The sequence below is a fragment of the Lonchura striata genome, chromosome 5 (genome assembly GCF_046129695.1).
Source record: "Lonchura striata isolate bLonStr1 chromosome 5, bLonStr1.mat, whole genome shotgun sequence".
Taxonomy (NCBI): Eukaryota; Metazoa; Chordata; class Aves; order Passeriformes; family Estrildidae; genus Lonchura; species Lonchura striata.
In genome coordinates, this window is record NC_134607.1 from 64,904,405 (window position 1) to 64,924,328 (window position 19,924).

General features: G+C 41.7%; 1 protein-coding gene across 3 annotated transcripts in view; it reads right to left on the reverse strand.

The window, feature by feature from the left end:
* Positions 1 to 226: 226 nt before the first annotated feature.
* SEMA3D (semaphorin 3D) overlaps positions 227 to 19,924 on the reverse strand; it is a 134,353-nt gene continuing 114,655 nt past the window's right edge. For all 3 annotated transcript variants that reach the window (XM_021539566.2, XM_021539570.3, XM_021539567.2), the window contains exons 14-18: positions 19,460 to 19,501; positions 18,068 to 18,225; positions 15,983 to 16,047; positions 13,009 to 13,148; positions 227 to 3,402 (exon numbers count right to left, since the gene is read on the reverse strand). In XM_021539566.2, coding sequence (XP_021395241.1) covers positions 2,989 to 3,402; positions 13,009 to 13,148; positions 15,983 to 16,047; positions 18,068 to 18,225; positions 19,460 to 19,501 — 819 coding nt within the window. In that variant the 3' untranslated portion in view covers positions 227 to 2,988. The remainder of the gene's footprint in view (positions 3,403 to 13,008; positions 13,149 to 15,982; positions 16,048 to 18,067; positions 18,226 to 19,459; positions 19,502 to 19,924) is intronic.

Here is a 19,924-nt window from a genome sequence, read left to right on the forward strand (position 1 = left end):
AAAACCCTGCCTTATTTCTGGTATTGATTCTCAATCTATCCCTCATTCCTTGGTCTCCAAGGTCCTCTGGATTCCTTGCACGTGTATCACCTGCACGGTATGAGGTATGCTACCCCTGCCAGCTACAGCATTCACCTTACCCAGAGTATCAAACCACCGACTTTTATCTATGTGGGATTATTAAATATGTTCCCTGGGGTGGCATGAACCCAATGCAACACACTGGTTTGGAGGATATTGAATTTATTTCCCATGATGGAAGAGTTCTTATATCTCACTTGGGGTTTTGTGCTGCCACTGTACCCCAGACTGATGAGGTCATTTCTTTAAGAAGAATCTCATTGCAAGAACATTTGAAATAAAAGAAATGAAAGTCGTTTTTAAGAGCAATAACATTTTAATTCAACCATTTAAATCTAATGTTCCTAGTACTGAGACCCTTACCCCTTATTTCGACTAAAGTCAGTTGGGGGGGTTTCATTTGTAGAATACAAACCCCCAATCATACCCAAACACAAATCAGATGATTTAGTTTTCATGGAGGAGAAAAAGTATGAAGAAAGACCTTGCTTTGCTTTTTTATGTAGTAGGCAAACATGCGATGAGAGTTGTCAATTGAAGGACCATGTCATCACTGATGAGCAGAGCAGATCCTTTGCCAGTGCCTGAGAATGCAGCCCACCTGCCATTCCATAGCCTTGGTGTGGAGTTCCATTCATTTTCTTAATGCCCAAGCCAGAAAAATGGGACTTTGTGGACAGATAAAAATCTAATAAGGAATAACTTGGCAGGTTCTGTATGGTGACAGCATAATCTTCCAGCCAAGAATATTAAATATCCCTGCACTTTATATGGAGTAGTTTAATACCCTCCCATACCTTCCCTAAGTAGTCTTAATTGGCCTTAAAATCAAGGTACCCAAATTGATGAGCCTCTTGTGAAATGCCTGGTCTACATTATTTTGCAGCAAAACTGCCAAAAAGTCCTCTGCATGTTCTCAAAGTACGGTACGACTGGTTAGTATCTTCAGCATCAGTCTTTCTGCTGATTAAAGATCCTGTGCTGAGAAATTCCCTCCTCCCCACAGATGTATTTTATAATACTTAGCACTCAGTGCTTTACACTATCAAAGCATTGTACGCATGCTATCTAATATCTCCTAATTAACTCTTACATCTCCTATTAAAAAAGCATCTAAAATTAATGACATATGGTATCGCTGGCTTTTGTACAACACATGCAAATGCAGTTTTCGGGTTTTACAAGAAACGTGGGTAAGCTGAGATTCCTTTCTGAAATCTGACAAACACTTTGCCATATCCGACTTCGAACAGAGAGGAAATGAACAACGATGCAAATTGGACTTTCACAATTTTAGATCTGTGACTGAATGCGCACACAAACACCAGCATGGGCAAGGGCTTCAGAGCCAACAGTTTTGGTCCCTTAATGAGGTGCACATCAATTGCACGCGTTTCCCACAGACTTTGCTCTCAAGATCTGTAGAATGCATGAGAAACAAGTAAAGTCTGTCATTTTGGTATCCATCAAAGCTGTCTTCCATGTGAGGAAGTGGCTAATTTGTCATTTCACACTCAAAAAGGCGTGAAAGGCAAAACGGAGGGAGGTTAGATGGAAGAGAGGAGAGGGGGGCTGTGACTCAGCCACGAGAGGACAGAGTAGGCCTGATTCTGAGCTTGTGTTTGTTGCTGCATATCAGGAATAAAATCAATTGAATAACACTGATGTAAAACAGACAAGGATGAGGCCAGTATTTCTTCTTATGTGTAAAAATTTACATTATTAAACCCAAAATATAAACCAAGGAACAAGGAACACTTTACAAATGAAATTATGGTATACAGCAAATTTCTAACTTACAAGTTTTATTTACACATGGACATCTCTTATTTAATTATAATAAAAGTATTAATTCCAACAATGCAAATTTTCAACTTAAAAATACATACGACCTTTGAGAAAAAATCCCAAAGAATACACACATCTGAGGAATGTCAGCTCCATGTCAAGAGCACTGGTCTCAGCCATAACATATTTCCCTCATCGTCTTTCACTTTAGCCGTGTTGTTGTCTTTTAATTTTCTTTTCCTCTGCATAAAACAAAGCCAGCAAAGGGCCAGAGAAACAGTCAGAGTCAAACCTTTAGAGACATAGGAGAGGTGCAGGCAGGAGTCCCATTATTTGTTAATAGGATTTGTGCACATACCTCCCGTGGACCACTTAGGAAATTTACTCCCAAGCATCTTGGTGGCAATTTCAATTAGAGTCAGCATTTCATTTCAGCAGATGGACCGCAAACTGGTGGCTACTCAAACACTAACGAGTAGCACTCGATAACTCCCCTCTCTTAAACTATGATTATGCTTTCTCTTTTTTATGGGCAGAATGAATGCTGTCCCTAAGCCAAAACTTAATTTGATTTTTTGCTGTGCCTCTCTGTGCTAGCAAACCCCACCCATGTGCCTGTATACTGGCCCAGTGGGTAAATTAGGGGTATTTTTTGCAGATCTGTCACACATTTCTACCATGCTTCTTATTCAGAAAAATGCCAAAGAACTGGAAGTACATCTGTCTTCCCCTGAAATGCAGCCACCTCTGGGGTGGAATGTGGCAGCAAATGTTAATATGGGAACACAAACACTAAACCCTATGTGAAAATTATGAAGGAAGTAAAGAACACAGCTCACGCAGTCTAAGGCTACCCAGAAATTAGCTAAAAGTGTACACTCTTTCTTTTTTAATGGATGCATTTGAAATTATTGCCTGGTTTGCGGCACTCCAATAAGGAACATCTCATTTGGCATTGAATCCCACCATACATTCTCACACAGATTAACAGCGATAGTAAATTTTCTGATTTCAAGGAGAAGCAGTACTAATTCATAGGCAAAATGCACAAAACCAGAACACAATTTTTTTTTTTTTTTTTTAATGGAAAATGTCCTTTCTTTAAATAGCATTTACAAACTACGTCGATGGTGGCCTGGCTGGCTCGTGGTGCCTTCGGTTTCGCTTTTTTTTCATCTCCTGCACATGCTTCCACTTGGCACCACCTTTGTTCCGCTGCCGCCGCTTCTCCCGGTGCCACATCTGTTCACAGTACTCATCCAGGCTAAAGCTGGGGCTGCTGACCAGCTGGATGTAGTCCTTGTACCTCAGCCGGGACTCCGTCAGCAAATCCCTCACCCGGCCCTCCTCGTCCTCAGTCTTCTGAGTGCTCTCCATCTGTCCATTCTCGATGACGTTTAAATTCAGCTTCACGATGGTGTGCACAAAGGTGTGCTCCTGGGCTTTGCAGAAATAGGCGCCCGCGTCCCTTCTCTGCAAGCTGCGGATCAGCAGCCCATGCTCTGTTTTAATGATCCTCTCATCAGCCTTCAGCTGTGGGGTTGGACAAGAAAAGAACACAGGAGGTGAGTCTCGTGGTCAAAATGAGATGTGTGTCAATGCTATGCTGAGGTGGAGACACAGCCTGGCTGGCACATGGTGTGTCCCCATCCCCTGTGGTGCAGCTGGGACAGAAACCAGCAGTTCCCTCAAGGCCTGGGTCCTGTTCCTAGCTGTAACATCTGGATCAGGGACACTCAGCATGCAGTAGCAAAAGACACATGCTGTACAGCTGACAGGACAGACAGCAACACTCATCACAGCACAGTGCAGTGAGTGAGGCTGCATTCTCCAAGGAAGGGGAGCTATTTACTGCCACAAATCCCATTCCTTCTTTTAACTGCTCTTTTTGAGGTATCTGTAATACACCCAAAATACCAGAGTGCTTGCAGTGCTGAGGCCCTGCTACAATGAATATGAATACTACTACTGATCATTACAGTGAAATGTTGTGTTTCTGATCTCCTTCAACCAAGTTTTACAAAAGGAAATTGATCCTGGGGCTTTGACTCACTGAGATGTGATTAAAAGCAGACAGTAAGTCTGGATGGATACAACAAAGTACAGCTCTTTTTTTTGCTAAGATCTGTGGAGAATAACTTAGAGAAAAATAAGAATTAAAAAAACCAAAACCCCAAACAAAAGAATAAGATTTCAAGTGGGAGCTGAAGTCTGACAGCATAGAAGTGTAATTTCATTTACAAAGAGAAATATTAAAAAAAATACAGAGTCTCACATGTTAAAAGTAAGGTGTACCTTAGATTTGTAATACTGTCAGGGAAGTAATGTATCTGGTAATCTGAATATTATTTCTAAAACAACGGGAATAAAAAAATAGCTCCCCCTCTTAAAAAAAAAAACAAAAGACAAAAAACAAAGCAAAGCCAAACCAAAAGCAGGATGGGGCACTGGGCACCTAAGTATTTTTGCATCTGGGAAACATAGAACATAAGTGATTTGCCAAAGACCATATAAAGATTAGTAGCAGAGATGGAAGTAGAAAGCAGAGCCCTAACTCCCAACATCCAGCACCAGCATTTCCTTTGCAAATGATGCCGGTTTGTCCCAGGCTGTTCCCTCCCAGGCGTGCTGTGTTCTGCTGCCACACAGAGGCTGCAGCACAGCCGGCACCCACAGACCCGAGCTGCTGCTGGAGGCATCACTGCCAAGGGGGAGAACTTCAGCTCAAGGCTGGGTAGTGGGTTTGAGAAGGGGGGGACTGGGGGCAGAAAGAAACAACACAGAATCTGAAAAATTTCCCAGAGTGCACATCTGACCCTCCAGCAAACTTCAGAGGGTGAAGATCAGGGAGGCATAAAGATGACTAAATTAGATTTATTCACAGTGGGTAAGCTACACACTGTTTCTTTATGTAAAAAATCTGCACACGATTCCCTCTGCTACTCCATGGGAAAAAATTTATACATACATATGATTCTCCATCTGTTATGATTCCAACTCACTAGTACTTTATCATAATAGAGTCTCTTGGAGCAAAGAGATGGATGAGGTGACCTTCCAGGGCTTTTAGCTTTACCCTTTTCTAAGTTTCTACAACAATGACTTTGAAATCATTAAAAAAGCTTTAGAGATCATATTGAGAGCCCCAGAAAAAACAAGACACATAAATATAACACAACCAGAGACAGAGATTTTGGTTTCCTACTGCTTCAGCTGTAACAGTCTTCAGTAACATATGGATTAGACAGGTATGTAGGCAAGTCATATGGATGGATGGATGGATGTAAGTCTGTGTACTGCCACTGATACGAGAGCAGCAGACACAAGAAATCAGCTGCTACAAAAGCAGGTCAGATTTTGTAGTTCTGTTTGCCTGTTTCTCTAGCCAAGTATTTTTTGGCTCCTGCCCACAGTTGTTGGTGTTGGGAACTTTAGTTTCACTGTTTGTAAACTGTATATAAGCATGTCTACCCAGTACCCGGAGGGTGAAATGATACAAATTTCAGGAAATTCCTGGAAAATCGATTGCCCTGACAACAGGTGCTATATGAGCACAAGCTACTTCTGATTTACCACACTGATTTTAAACCAGATAAATAATGGTCAAGCCACAACCACGTGCACAGAAGATAACAGGGAGACAAACTAGAAAAGGCTGATCTGCTTTTGCAGAACCCACGGCACAGGGCACTAGTCCCCAACTGGATCAGCTAGTGACACTTCACTCTAAGTAAATGTTCCTATTTTACAATAAGAACAGGAGCATAAAATTTACAGAAGAATCCACAATTAAGGTGCTGTAGGCAGAAATATCTCTAGGACAGGTGTTTCCTTGTGGTGCTGTGCTCCACAGAGAGTAGCAGGAGCAGGGGCCAGGTGGAAGTGCTTGGAGGCCTGGCTTTTGCTACACGACAAGGAAATCCCTTTCTTCTACCCAGGCTTCATGTCAACATGAAGATCCAAGTTTGCGAAACAGAGGGAGAAGCATGGGAAGCAGCAGCTAACTTCCAGACATTTGGGTTTCATAAGGCACTGTGCAAAGACCAAGTTCCCACATTGCCTGAGTGAAAACAGGACTGAAGTCTTTGAGCTTGGGGCTTGATGCAATCGGAGCAGTAGCATCTGCCTGCCGGTGGCTCTGCCAGTATTGTAGTCTAGAGCCTCTTGACAGCTGTGCACCTCCCACACTTGGAAGGGCTCCAGCTGGCTGCTTGGGCTGGCTGGGTGCCAGTCCAAAGTGCCCTCTCTTGGGCTTTGCCTCTTTTCAGTGAAAGAAAGGCAGAATAACTGCAGATTTAGACTTGAAAAGATCACTGGACCCCCAAGTCCAGTATCCTGCTACTCATAACTATTTGCCACTTGTGTAACAGCCATCACTTTTTGGTCATAAATGTGTTAACTGATGGAGCTGTTACCCTCTCTGGCTTGGGATACTGCAGAGAAAGGTAAAAGTCTAAATTGGTTATGTCCCTTAGTCCCAGCCCATCATGACTCCTGTATTTAATGAAGCAGTGCTCCTACACAGTGTCCTGTGTTAACCTTGGCCATTGATTTAGGGTGACAGTCACCTCCTCCTCTGTGCCTTCATTGTTCATTCCTTTCTTATCCTCTGGCAGGATAAAATTATGGCTCCGATTTCACACATACTGAGCAACACTTCATTACTGCTTTCCCCCCTCACTTCTCTTTTTGGTATCCTGTTTATGTTGTTTTACCCATAGGTTCAGAACTCCTCCTGTCTTTCCTCTCTGCTTTCCTCCCCATAGGGCTCTGGAGTTTCATAAACACCTGGCATTTCATTACTTGGTAGCAGATCTTTAACCTTTCACTTGAATGTTTAATGTGGTCTTTGGTTCCTGACCTATAGATGTAAAATATGTTTTATTAAAGTCTGAGGAAAGTGAAAAGACTACTTAGATAAAATAAATTTTATTTTGTTTTGTTGAACTGTGGATTCACTGTTTCACCCCCACCATGTCAAAAATCAGTAAGTCCTCTGAAATATTTCTAAATAATATTTAACAATTCAGAAGTACGCAGGCTTAAATTCATAAAAGCTTGCTGACATGTCCTTAAATTTGAGCATACAATAAAACTTTAACATGAAATACATAGTTTTGTACCATAGGAAACAACTTAAAAATTTAAAAAATTAAGCAATTGATTACCAATCGCTTTCTTTTCTTATGGAAGTGGGAGGAGGTTTTTGACAAGATCGTATCAACACATTGTACTTTCACCCTTCGTGATAAGCACGTAAGTTTTCCAAAAATTGCATTACCTGAATTATGGCACATACCATAGATACTGGCAATGTATGACAAAGGGAAAAGAAATCCATGCAAATCTAGCACTAGATTTTCACAATCTGAATTTAACAATGAAGAAAAAAAATAAGTATTGCCAATAAAGATAGCAAATCTTTAAACAATCCCTAAGTTGGAAAACAACCAAAGATTTGAAAGTGTGGCACCAGGTTAGGTCAATGCTTTTTGTCCTTTGCTAATGATGTGTTTAGATAGCTCCCTCTTTACAAATAATTCACATATCAGCTCTTTCACAGTTAAAACACTGCACCTGTCTGGGAGAAGAAAGTGGCTTCAAAGCCTGCCTTTCCTCATTAATCAACATGTGAAAAAATGTTAGAGGTAAAGCTGGACTAATCATGGGTTAGCTGCAACCCCTGAACAAATTGAGAGAGGGAGAAAAGAAAATGAGGAACATTTGCAGAGAATTCACATTCATCTCTGTTTTTCTACTGTTCCCTTCATCATCCTCATCATTTGACTGAAAGAAAGATCACTCTATGGTTTTTCTGGCATTATTGTTACACATGACTGTTTCTCTTGTATGGGAAAATAATAATTTAGCTACAACACAGCTATAGAGTTAATTTAACATTTTTTTTATTCACCAACAACCTCAGAAAAAATGAAGAACGTGTTGCTGGTACAATGGCATTATGGACACGCATGATTCCTATTAGTTTCAAGCTGAAGTTTACTTCTTATTGAGACTAAACTTTAAACTCCTCCATTCCTATTACTTCTCCAATATATCCAAATCAAATCAGAAATGTCACTCAGTTCATAGTTCTCTTCTTTCTCAATGAAACTGTCAAAAACATGAGTCTTACTTAAAACACTCAAGGAATTAGAAGAAAAAAAAGGGCAATGAGTTATATAGTAGAATAAAATAATAAAAGCATGTGAACTTTAAGTAGTCCTTAGGCTGCAGAATTATTCTCTTGATGTTCTTTCTCATTGACCTAAAGATTCAAACACTGAATTACACTCTCCTGACAGAAGGTACTAGTGGAAATTCAATCCTTGCTGTGTGTCCTCTGCCTGACTCAGCCATCATCCAACTTTTGGATTTCAGGGCTGGCACTGAATCTGTGTCTTTTCTTTCTTAAGATTCTGCTAGACCAAATGTTTATAACAAAGTTGTCATCATGATGCAAAAACCTCTAGACACAAAAAAGATACCAAAACTAATCTCTAGGATAAATTGAAAAAAATGCCTAAAATGTGGAATGAAACAACATCTCTCTGCTCTGATGGGGGAGCTAAGTGACAGTGCTGTGCCTTGCAAAATGTCCTGCCCAATAGTGGGTCCAGCTCTTGTATCTACCAAAATATCAGATAGTCCTTAAGTTTGGTCCATCAGGAAAACAAATCTGAGCTGTGGGGCAGGAACGTGGAAAGGGTGAAAAACTGCTGAGGGAGAAACTAGAATGTCCCCAGGCATTTTGGTGGATTTATTTTCACCACCAGGTATAAGCAGAGAAGAAAGAAGGACGTTAAAAGTGATCTGCACCTATTTTGTCACTTTAGACCATATGGTTTGTTCTGTCCCCTGCTGCTGAGGTGGCAGCTTGGCAGATCAGGAACCACAGGGGACTGAGCGTGAAGCACAGCCTAAAGCAGAGGGGCTGAAGCTTTTCAGAGCATCAAGGCACCAAAACTGATGTCTTTGTAGGGAGCCACACATTGGCTTTTTGCTGTTCTTACACTTATTGCATACATAAAATAACACAGGACATTTTTTGAGAAATAACTAGTATCTGTTTAAGGCATCAGAGAGCTTCAGCAGTTTAAGACACTATGAACAGATGACGTCCCCAGAGTTTTTTATGAACTCCAGGCACTGAAACACTCTCCGTCATCCCAGTGACTAATGCTGCACGCACAGGAATAAACATGATCAATTGCGTGAGCAACGCTAACCACAAAAGCACTAGATATTTGACTCCTGACCTTAAAACAGCCCTAAACTACAGGGAAATGTACTCCCACTGGCAGCAAAATGACCTGGTGACAGCTTCTGTACCACAGGAGATCCTGTCCCTCCCCACAGGTTGCTCTGCCTGGAAGTCACATTCTGAACCATGACCTTAAGGTTGAAATGTCGGGGACATCCTGCTGGGCCAAATGCTTCCCATCTAGTCTGGATTTTGCCCTTTCCCTTCCCTCAGGAAGCTGCAGTGCATGTCTGGGACAGTGCAAAACCATCTCTTTGTAAAGCCAAGTTTAAAGACTTGCTAAGACATTGCAGCTCCAGCCCTGGAACTAAAAGTCCGTAACCTAAGTTCCAGGTGCGTGGGGTCGTTTGCAAAGCATGGTATCGTCATCACAATAAGTTACACTGCTAAGACATGCACCAAAAGAATGCACAGTGTTATTTGAGAAATCTGCTGTAGGAAGGGAGAGAGAGAAGAAAATATAATTGTAATGGGAAAAGTTATGGTAATGTATTGGTTGAGTAAAGATCAAACTATACATTAAATATGAACTCATTGTTTCTGTCACATATGGAATTTTTGTCAAATTGGAAGTACTTTGAAAAGAAAGTCAATCACTCTGCTCTTTGGATTTTTTAGGAAGGTCTCCAATCAGGTTTTTATACTGATGAACTCATTTTCACTGGTAAGTCAAGCTAGAAAAACCTCAATTTCTGGATCTGCAAATTATCAAGGGATTAACATTTTAACCATTTCACCCTTATTTCATCAAATGGGGATCAGCATCCCTACAATCAATCATTTAGGGATTCATAAATGAAATAAAAAATTTAACTTTCCACATTTGAAAACATGTGATTTCTATATTAATACAGTTATCTTAAAAAGTAAATTAAAAGTTTCTTTTTTTTGTTTCTTCTAAAAATTATGTCTACCAATATAATATAAGCAAACAGTTTGTTCAGGAGTTCAATTTCTTAGGATCATGAAACTAAGCTGGGTCAAAATACTAGAAATTGTTATTACTAGAATTTTCTGTCAAGCTTTAAACAGAACTAATATCTATACACTGTTTTAAAGTGACCTAATCCTCTACTCATCAGTGTGCGCATATGCATCTCTATAGGCTATTATCTTCAGACTGAAAAAAAAACCAACCAAGCCCCCCCCCCCCCGGCAAAACCCCAACCAAATAAAATCCCAAAACCACCCCAAGAGCTGATTTTTACCAAAACTAGATCACAGAGGCACTGCTGTGAATTAAGGCACAACGTGTGACAAAAAGCTCTTTGACTGGTTTTAACATTCATATTGTAAAAAATCTGTGCACATATCTCCTTCAAATTTTCTACTAAATTTGCTTCAGAGGTTAATCCAGCCTTTTAGGAAAGATTTACTTTTCTCATGCAAACAGATGTCAGACTATTTACACAGAGCAAGCCCAGTAAACATTGCTGTTAATATGCAGAGATGAATTCTGTGAGCTCGCTGGGGTTTCTATTGCCACCACAATGTGCACACATTTCCCTAAATCCCTCCCAACGTGCACATCCTTGGCATGCTGGGCAGTCCTGCTCTACTGGACATCACCAGGCCTGGGTAAGGGACATTTGGATCAGAACAAATAGGAGGGGCCAGGCCACTGCCACAACAAACCTCTTGGAAATACAATGTGTATCAGAAAGAGTGTAGCCTTTATTTAGGCTATGATGTACATGTTAGCATGGTGTAAATTTTCTCAGAAGTTGGTTTGACTTGCAGTTTGTTCTATGATCAAACAAGAAAGACAGCTTGAGCTTGGTTCCATGACCTTCAGAGGCCTAGCTGAACCTGTGATTTATGAGAAAATCAACTGATAGTATCTTTTTCCTTAAATTGACACAGATAAAAACTCAAAAGCAACCCTTCAAAAGAGGCTTTTAAGTCTTGAAGGTGTAATCTCTTATGATATAGAAATACTACATTCTTCACATGGAACTGGCTCCTTTATGCAAAGTTTATAGTTGATGGTATAGTTGCAATACATTATTTTTAAAAAGACTGAGCCTTCTCAAAACTTAACTTCTCATTCATTAAAAAAAAAGAAAGAAAACCACATAAAAGGAAAGAAAAACAACAAGAACAAACACCCCCTCTTCCCCTGCCCCCCAAGTCAGAAACCTGTTAACTTTCTGCTTACATTTACTTTAAAATTAGTCTTAAGTACACGGTAAGAATTAAGAAAGTGCTTTACTTGTTTCCATGATCAAATATGAGAGTGCATTTACAAACTGCTGCCTTAAGGAATGTGAGCACAGAGTCTCCTGTACAGGAGAGTAAAGGTAACCCCCATTTCAGTAAAATGAATGACTGAAGGCCTTTAAATGCCAATACACTTCTAGCTGGGTGTGCACTTCCACCTCCTGTGGCTGAGAGGGTGCTTGGCCATCTGATAAGAAGGCTTCTTTTTTTCCACATATAGATTATAATGGGGATTACAGGTAGCATTTCAAAGTAGTAATCTCTTTCTTTAGGTGTTATGCACCTGTCTAAAAATTAATTAAGTTTTTTTTTCCCCAGCAGAGGAAAAAATGTTGTCAATCCAAAACATGTGTAAGAGAAAGGGAATAAATTAGAAGTACTGGAGTGTTACAGTGAATATACAACCTTGTCCGTTTTTGTCTTATCTGGTAGAAAACCAGAAGTATTCCCTAACTCTGGCTTTCTGGGCCAAGACATAACTGGGGTTGTAACTTTGGGGTGACTACCATGAGTCACATCTCACCCAGAGGTGATTCTCTCACAGACACCTGCCCTGGCTTGCATCTCCCCAGCCTTTGGAAAGAACCAGCACGTCCTCTGCACTCAGGAAGTCTCATAGGATGAATTATCACTGAGAGTGGAAGACTAGTTGTATGTTTGATAGTTCCTGTCATTTAAAATAATTTTTGTCTTGGATGAACATTTAACAGAAAAGCTTATCTAGCACCTGGGATCAGATCCATTGAAAGGGCAGTTAATTTCCCTTTTCCTTCCCTGTTGCCATCACAGCAGGACTTGGCCTCAGACACAAAATCACTCATGTAAGAGAAAGGCTATGAAAACTCCTGAGGTTTGAAACTCACTCACAAACCCAGTCCAAACCAGCCCCAGTACATTGACCTTTTAGTCATGTTGGAGAGCCCTTTTGTCACTAGCTCAGAGAGGAATCATCAGGAAATTGTGCATGAGGTTTGCAGCAACCTGGCGGCTTCTCCAGAGCTTCTCCATCAGTGAGAACCCCAAAGCTCCATCCCAAAGGAATTAAGGGCCATCACAAATCTCACTGCTTTCTGCACCAGAGGAGCAATCCTTACCCTGAATTCTTAGAGAATTTAGAATGCCATTTAAGCAAAAATCTCAGACTCCACTAACAAGAAAAAAAGCAAATAAAAAGCCTTTTAACCACAGACCATTACTCCTCTGGGGAGAGATGGAGAGAAGCAGCAAACCATACATGCAATTCTTAGCTATACTGCTTAACATGGTAAGGAAAAGCAATCAGACGCTAAATAGAGCTGAGACTTTATTGAAACATAGGGTTTTGAACATACTTTTACCTACAGAAGCAGATGGATTAATTATTGGACAAAACAGCTTTGACTTTTTATGACTGATCTATATTATATCCCTTTTAATTTTTTTTTTAATAGGACAAGCAAGTCAGTCAAAATAAATATCAAAATCTGCTTATGATACAAGGGCAAATGGTTTCCCTCTTCCCCACTGCATGCCCCAAATGGTGACAGCAGAATGCTATGTGATACCTAAGGTGAGGCAGGGGAAAGGAAAACATCGACTAGTCCCAGAAACTCCTGCGTCTCAATGCTCAGCTGAATTCTCTGTGGAGGAAACCTGCCTTGATGATTATAACTTACCTCTTCTCGATGTTCTTCTCCAGAGCGTTGAACATACCACCTAATAGAGGCTTGCTGGGACTTAGGAGTACATTCCAGAAAAGTGGAATTAAATTCAATGCCAAAAATCACCTTTTCATCAGCAGTTTCATGACTAATGCCTGGAAAGCAAACATGGTACAGGAGATTAACCCTGACCTGCTTTTTAAAGCAATGGGAAAACAGCCTGATTCAGAACAGATGCTATAAGAGTGAGTGAATTATAAAAACGCAAAAGGAAACTTAACTTTTAGCTTAAACTATAACTATGAGGATTTAGAGGCGGCTGCTAACCTTCTTTCAATGCAACTGGTTTTTAAGGAGGTCAATAAAATCTGTATCATGGGCTTGCTCCATTTTAAACTTGGGGCTTTCACCTATGAAGAATTTAAAATCTGACCCGTATTTTTTATTTAAGTAATGCAACTACTAAACCTGAGCTAAACCTGTTAAGCTAGATTGTATGGTCTGGTTTGTTCACCCAAAAGAGTCACAGGGCTAAAGTAAACTGAAGTTTGCCTCCCTTTGGTGTAATTTGAAATGCTGTGTAGTATATTTCAGAACAAACACTGAAGGAGCCATGAGGAGATCTGAAGTCCTTTCTTCGTCTTCTGTAAATCTGAACAAGTATTTTCTAATCTCTGCATCTTCATTTTTCCTTCTAGTCTGTCTTATCTGTGTCTTACCTACCTTAGCAACACACTAATGCTGTTTCTTATGCCCTGTGAATAACAGAAAGGAAGGTGAAAATGGTAGTGCCTCCTGAATCAAAAGTTAGCTCCACATCAGAATTAAAACGATTTTGGATCCTGCTTTCAATATAACAAGTACCTGTATGAGATCTATAGAAGTTCAAGCTATCTGCATAATTTCCCTGTGCCACTAAGTGTGGAGTTGCGTTATTTGTATGTTTTATTATCCCTGTATTATGTATTGGTTTATTCCTTTGTACCCCCATGTACAACTTAGTTTATCCCCAGTTTTCCCGCCTTGTCCTCCCTTCCCGCCTTTCCAGTATCTATCCATCACCCTGAAAGAGGCATTTTACCCCTCCCTGGTGCCTTGTCTATCACTCGGTGCCCCTTCCCATCCATCCAGAAGCTTCTACTCAGGGCACCGGGTGATTGGGCGAGGACCTGGGGCTCCCCCCATATCCTTCCCCCATTGGACCCCACCATATCCCCCCATCCCGGAGCCACCCCCTATCCCTATCCCCATTGGTCGTTGGATACCCCTCCCTTACAGTTTATAAGCCAGTGCAAGCACCTTGTGCTTGTTCCTGTTGGCCGGCATCGTTCTAGGATATTTGGCCCCGTTGGGCTACAATAAACTCGGACTTAGCCCCCAGCAGGATCCGCTCTTCATTTACCACCGCGAGGCTTGCTAGCGCTGCCCGGAACCCACAAAGGCACTCTCCAAACCCCAGCTGGGAGCGGCGGAGGGTGCCTCCATCGCCCGCCCTCGCCCCAGGACGAGAGCTAGCCGGGGCTGAGATCAGGGATCTGGGGCGGGAGCACGGCAACTAAGATTTTGGTAGAGCCAAACAACTTCACTCAGTCAACAAGGTCTGGGAGAGAACCTCACAAAGCGAAGCAGTGAATTTGAGTAAGTTTGGGGATCATAATATTATTGATTATCACAAATGGCCTAAATAAGCCAAGAGCCTGGAGTGACAAAGGTCAGCTTCATGGATTTACAGCACACAGGAGTCACTCCCAGATGGATAAAATTGCTATTGGTGGAACTATGTCAGGGCAAAGAATTAATACCAATTTCTGTGCTACAAGACTGTAGTTTTGTCTATTAAAGCTAACTCTTCCAGTATCTCTTTATCCTTCCAGGAAAATGTGACACTGTCAGCCTTTCTGCTAGGGTTTCTATAACCTTGAGCTTTACACAGTCTCAGATATCAGTGTTTGGAGAGTCATGGCAAGCAGCAAGCAAGGAAATTCTGGCCCTTGGGATGAACAGGAGTTTTGTCATTGACTTTGATGGAAATGAGATCTTACCCTGACTTTTTAACTACGTCTGCAAGCACACATGTACAGTCAGAACCCTCTAGACTGTGTAACAGCCTTCAGGCTTTGATCCCATGGCAAGCAGCTCTGATTTCTGCACTGCCTCCCACTGAGGTCTGTAGCAGGCACCCAGCACTGCAGCGGCACGGAATAACCGGAGATCAATGAGAAGGGATGGCTTGTCCCAAAGCCAGTGTTCAACATGGTGATACAATCAATACTGTTTTGTCTGGATTGTTCACTTTAATAAGCAGCTAGAAGAGCCCCAGACAAAGCCACACTTGGGTTTGAATGCTATTCATTTATTTTATGCTGCCACAGAGATTGCTGTGTAACCGCAGGGTTTCACACTGACAGTGCTCACTGAGAGAGAAGGGCTGCGGGTGCCAGAGGAGCAGCCAGACCCTTTGGCATCTGAAAAGAGGGTGTGGGAAAGGGAGGGGGAAGCAGACAGGGGGAAGGGGGTAGGTTCTTGTTAATAACAGGAGTATTTAGGTAGCTGTGGGAAGGGGAAGGGGCTGGTTTGGCAGCTGCAGCTCAGCCTTGGGGCCTGTGTCAAGTGGCAGAGGAGAGATGGCATGCTCCCCACCCAAGCCTGCAATCTTCCTTCTGGGATTTGCTGCCCTGTTTCTGTGTGGAACATCATGCACACCCCATTAGCTACCTTCAGGGACGTGTGTGATGTTTTGGTGTCAGGGGCATATCTCCCTGCCTGGTGTGAGTGCTGGGGAGGGTTGCCCATAAGGGATGCAAGCGTGATATCCCATGTCCCTTACTAGCTCCAGCTCTGAAAATTCAACTGTGGGAGGGGTAAAGGATATGAAGTGTGGCAAAGGCAACTGTTATGTTGAGCTTAACAAGGTTTTGGAGACAGAGACTCTCACAGCAAAATCTGCTGCCTAAGTGACAAAAGAGCAAGAAAGGTGAAAAATACTCACTGTCTTCCACATCCCAGCACTGTGCAACTGGGTCTCCATACTTGACATCCTGCCTTCTGGCTCGCCTATGGGAAGAGCATGCAAACTTGTAACACTTCAGACATAATTGCTGGAATGCAACAACAAAATACAGAGGAGCTCAGCAGATGTGGACTTGCATTGCTCCCATCCTACTGCTGACAATTACAGTCTTAACTAAAACCAGTCTCACCCTCAAAGCAGCATGTGGCCTAGACAGATTTGTATAACTGACATCAAGAGAAGAGCCTGTGATTTGGGAAAACCACTGGGAGGGAAAAGAGAAAAAGAAAGAGAAAAATATATGAATAAAATAAAGAGTGTGTAAAGCAGTGACAGAAAGACAGTCTAAAGTTGCCTTAGGAGCACAAGGCTAATGGTGGGGTGGATTGTATTGCAAATACCTAAAAACATTTCATGTTGTAGATCATGAAAAAGATCTGAAGTTCAACAGGTGATATTCAAAATTAAGCCCAGTATTAGCCCAATGTAATACTGAGTAATAAACCAATTATTAAAATGAAAAGAGCATGTATTTTAGTTTGCTAAAAAACAATTGACAAATGTTGTTATCATTCAACTTAATGGACAGAAAAAACATAAGGCAATGGTCTGAGATTTCTACTAATTTGCTCACCAATCTCTGGGTGTGTTACATGAACTTAACATGATTTACTGTCATTCAGTGAAATAGCATGAAAAAAAAAACAAACTCTTTCTCTGTGTATGATTTCATTTAATTCACAAGAACTATGGAAAAAAAAATAGAAACGTTTTCAATTCTTCAGTAGAAGAACTGGAGACCCAGGAAAGAACTGGTTCTTCCCTCACAAGCAGCAGCAGTGGGACCTCCTCTGTGCAGAGCATGGCCTCGGAAGGAGAGCAGGTTGCCAAGGCTGATCAGTTCACTGAGCAAAAGCTGTAGACATGCTGGAAGCACAGCCCTCAGCACAGAAGGAAAACATTCAAGTAACTGATCCGCTGCAGGATTCCCAGGGCCAGTCACCCATTCTTTGCTTTGGAGACACAGACTTCTGGCCTCCCCTCCAAGCTGCACATCTGTTAAAAAGCATGGACCATCGATCTCCGTGTCCCAGCCCACCCCAGACTTCAGCAAGCCTCATGTGTCACTAACTTTGCAGTGAGCCTGAACACTTGCTTTTCTCCTTTCTTTTATGCTTCTCTGAATTTAGTTTGCTTTGGCTATGAGGGAGAACACATAAAGTTTCTTGACACCATGACATGATAACTTATGAGTCATTAACTTCAATGGCTCAGGACCCAGCCCTGTGACCCTTAAGGTAGAAAGTGTCATTCCAGAGCCTGAGCTCAAACTGGAACCCCACTACAAGAATTACTGTCAGGAGGATTTTGTCCAAAGCAAAATGAATAGGCTGTGATGGACTCTGTTCCAGTTAAATCAGCCAAAAACTTCAGGAGACACATCCAGCAGCTTAGGAACTGCACTGCTAGACCCTGCATTGTTCTCTCTCTCCATCCAGATCCAAGGTGCTGTCCTAGCTGGTGGGTACAGAAAATTCAGATTAAGTTTCTTTCACTGTGGAAAGACTCCTGCCAATGTGGTCAAATCATGGTACTTAAATCTCTGTCTCCCTCTCATGGCTAGACCATAAATACAATTGTTGGGTTAGGTCAGGGAATTAAATATATTTTATTATTGACCACTCTAGGATGCTATGTTAAAGTCTGCTTTCTAACTACTCTGAAAAAGTCAGAAGCTTAAGAGAGGCTCTTGCCTCTTGGGCAGAGTTAGCCACAATGTGGACCTCCATCAGAGCATCTTGTGCCTTAAAGCATTCAGCATAAAAAAAGAAAGTGATGGATTTATGATCTTTGCTTCAGTAGCCAAGTTACTGTCACACACACTTAAACAAAGCTATGTTGTCTTCACAGCTCTTCGAGCAGAAATGTGAAACATGGCCAGAGTATGATCACATTTTAAGGCAAATTATATGCTAAGTAAAAAGGCAACAAGTTATGAATTGGACCATCTAAAATTCTTGCAAGTAGCAAGATCTTTTACAGTATATCATGTTTTTTTCTTACCTTTTAGAAGTGGGGGCATATCTGGAACAAGAATTTCCATCCCAGGCACAGTATGGGTCTCTGGCAAGGCAGCAGTCTGCACAAGCCTTCCCATACGTGTGACATCTGTGCAGAGAGAGCTGAACCAATCCATCCCTGGAACCAATGTACAATTGTTGCTGCAAATCAGGCAAAGCAAATTAATTAGAAGTGTTCTCCAAGTAGCCAGTGTAAAAAGTTCCCTTCTTCAGTGCCACAGTTGCAGACTTTTAAACTTATCCCAGATTTTGCAAAATAAGGGACAAATTCCTCCTTTAGTGTAAAATGTTTCTCAGGGCTCAGTGTGAACTGGCCAGTGCCCATCCATCCCAGCAACACAGCAGAGAGGAAAGGGGACTGTAGACCTGGAAAGACACCAGCACTCAACACCCTCACACCTTTAGATGTGTGCTGTAGTAAAAGATCAGAACCAAACCACAAAAGAATGGCTTAATAACAATTTAAAAACGAGTGCTGGATAGTCATGATGTTAACAATCTGGGAACTAGGGATGACCTTGTGTGAATGAACTTCATGTTCTGCTTCTGATCCTGAGGCAGGATGGGGATAATGTTACCCCCCTCTCCCTAATGTGCAAGTGGGGAGAGGGGAGTAAAATCCTTGTGGAGCCAAGGGTGGTCCAAGCTGGAGCTGGCTCATGCAGCACTTCCATCTGGCCTGCCACCTTTTTTCATGGGAGATGGGACCCAGCTGTGCTGTGCGTGCCTGAAAGGCAAAGCACCTCCACCAGTGTGAGTGAGCCGTGTTGTGCCAGAGCTGCTCTGGCCACTCCTGCAGGTCAGGGAGGGGTGGCTCTGGTGTCACACTGCCTCCTGAACATGCACAGAGCCATCACAGAGCTTGGAGCTGCCATAAAACCCTTTCCCATCAGGAGATACCGCGCTGGGACCGGCCCCTGCACTGCCAGGGTTGGACCACCCAGATTCAGACTGCAGATTTAGAGGAGGGGGACTGGTTGTGTGCATACAAATTTTAGCACAGTGAGGCCCTGATCTCTCCTGACTACTAATAAAAATAAAAACAAAAATAGTAATAATAATTTATTACTAGATTGTAAAGAGACAAGTATTTCTGGAGGCTGAAAAAAGAATGTGCATTGGCTTCACTTCCAAATCCCACTACCATATGACTAAAGGTTTGTTTCCCTGAATAATTACCAGCCTGGGTACACAAATTACTGTTTGTAAGCAAATAGGAATTAGGCAGGGAAACAATTTCAAACATATCTCCTTCCTTCCAGTTACATTTAAGAGCCATCCATGGAAAGCTTGGCCACTAAACAACAGGCATCACCTGAAAATAGGTGTTCAGTGTACCCCATATCCTCCAGCAGTTAAACAAGATTATGATTACCTGTTTCTGAGAAATCTCCATGGTCAAGATAGATGAAGGATGCTGAAAAATAAAACAGCAAGGTGTATTAAAGTTTACAAATTGTTATAAAGGTTGTAAAGTTTACAAATTCCCTGCTCTTAATGAAAAAGAGAGTAAAACTTAAAACACAATAGGCAAATAAAATTACAGGTACATTTGTGTAAAAAATATGAAAAAAAAAACCCCAAACAACAGAAAATCAAGAAATTCATGCTGCCAAAAAGAACTCCCATGAATTTCCCCAGCTGGAAGGAGGGAATTAGCTTCTCAGAGTTTGCTATCTACCTTATTCTGGGCAAAGAGCCTTTACATCAAGTTTAGTTCATATTAAACACTCTTTGAAAGGTTTAGTTGCCATTAAAGGGATGCATAGGCAGATCTCTGCACCAGAATATATTTTATGGCTACGAAAGACAGTGAAAGTTTTGTCTGTGACTGATATAA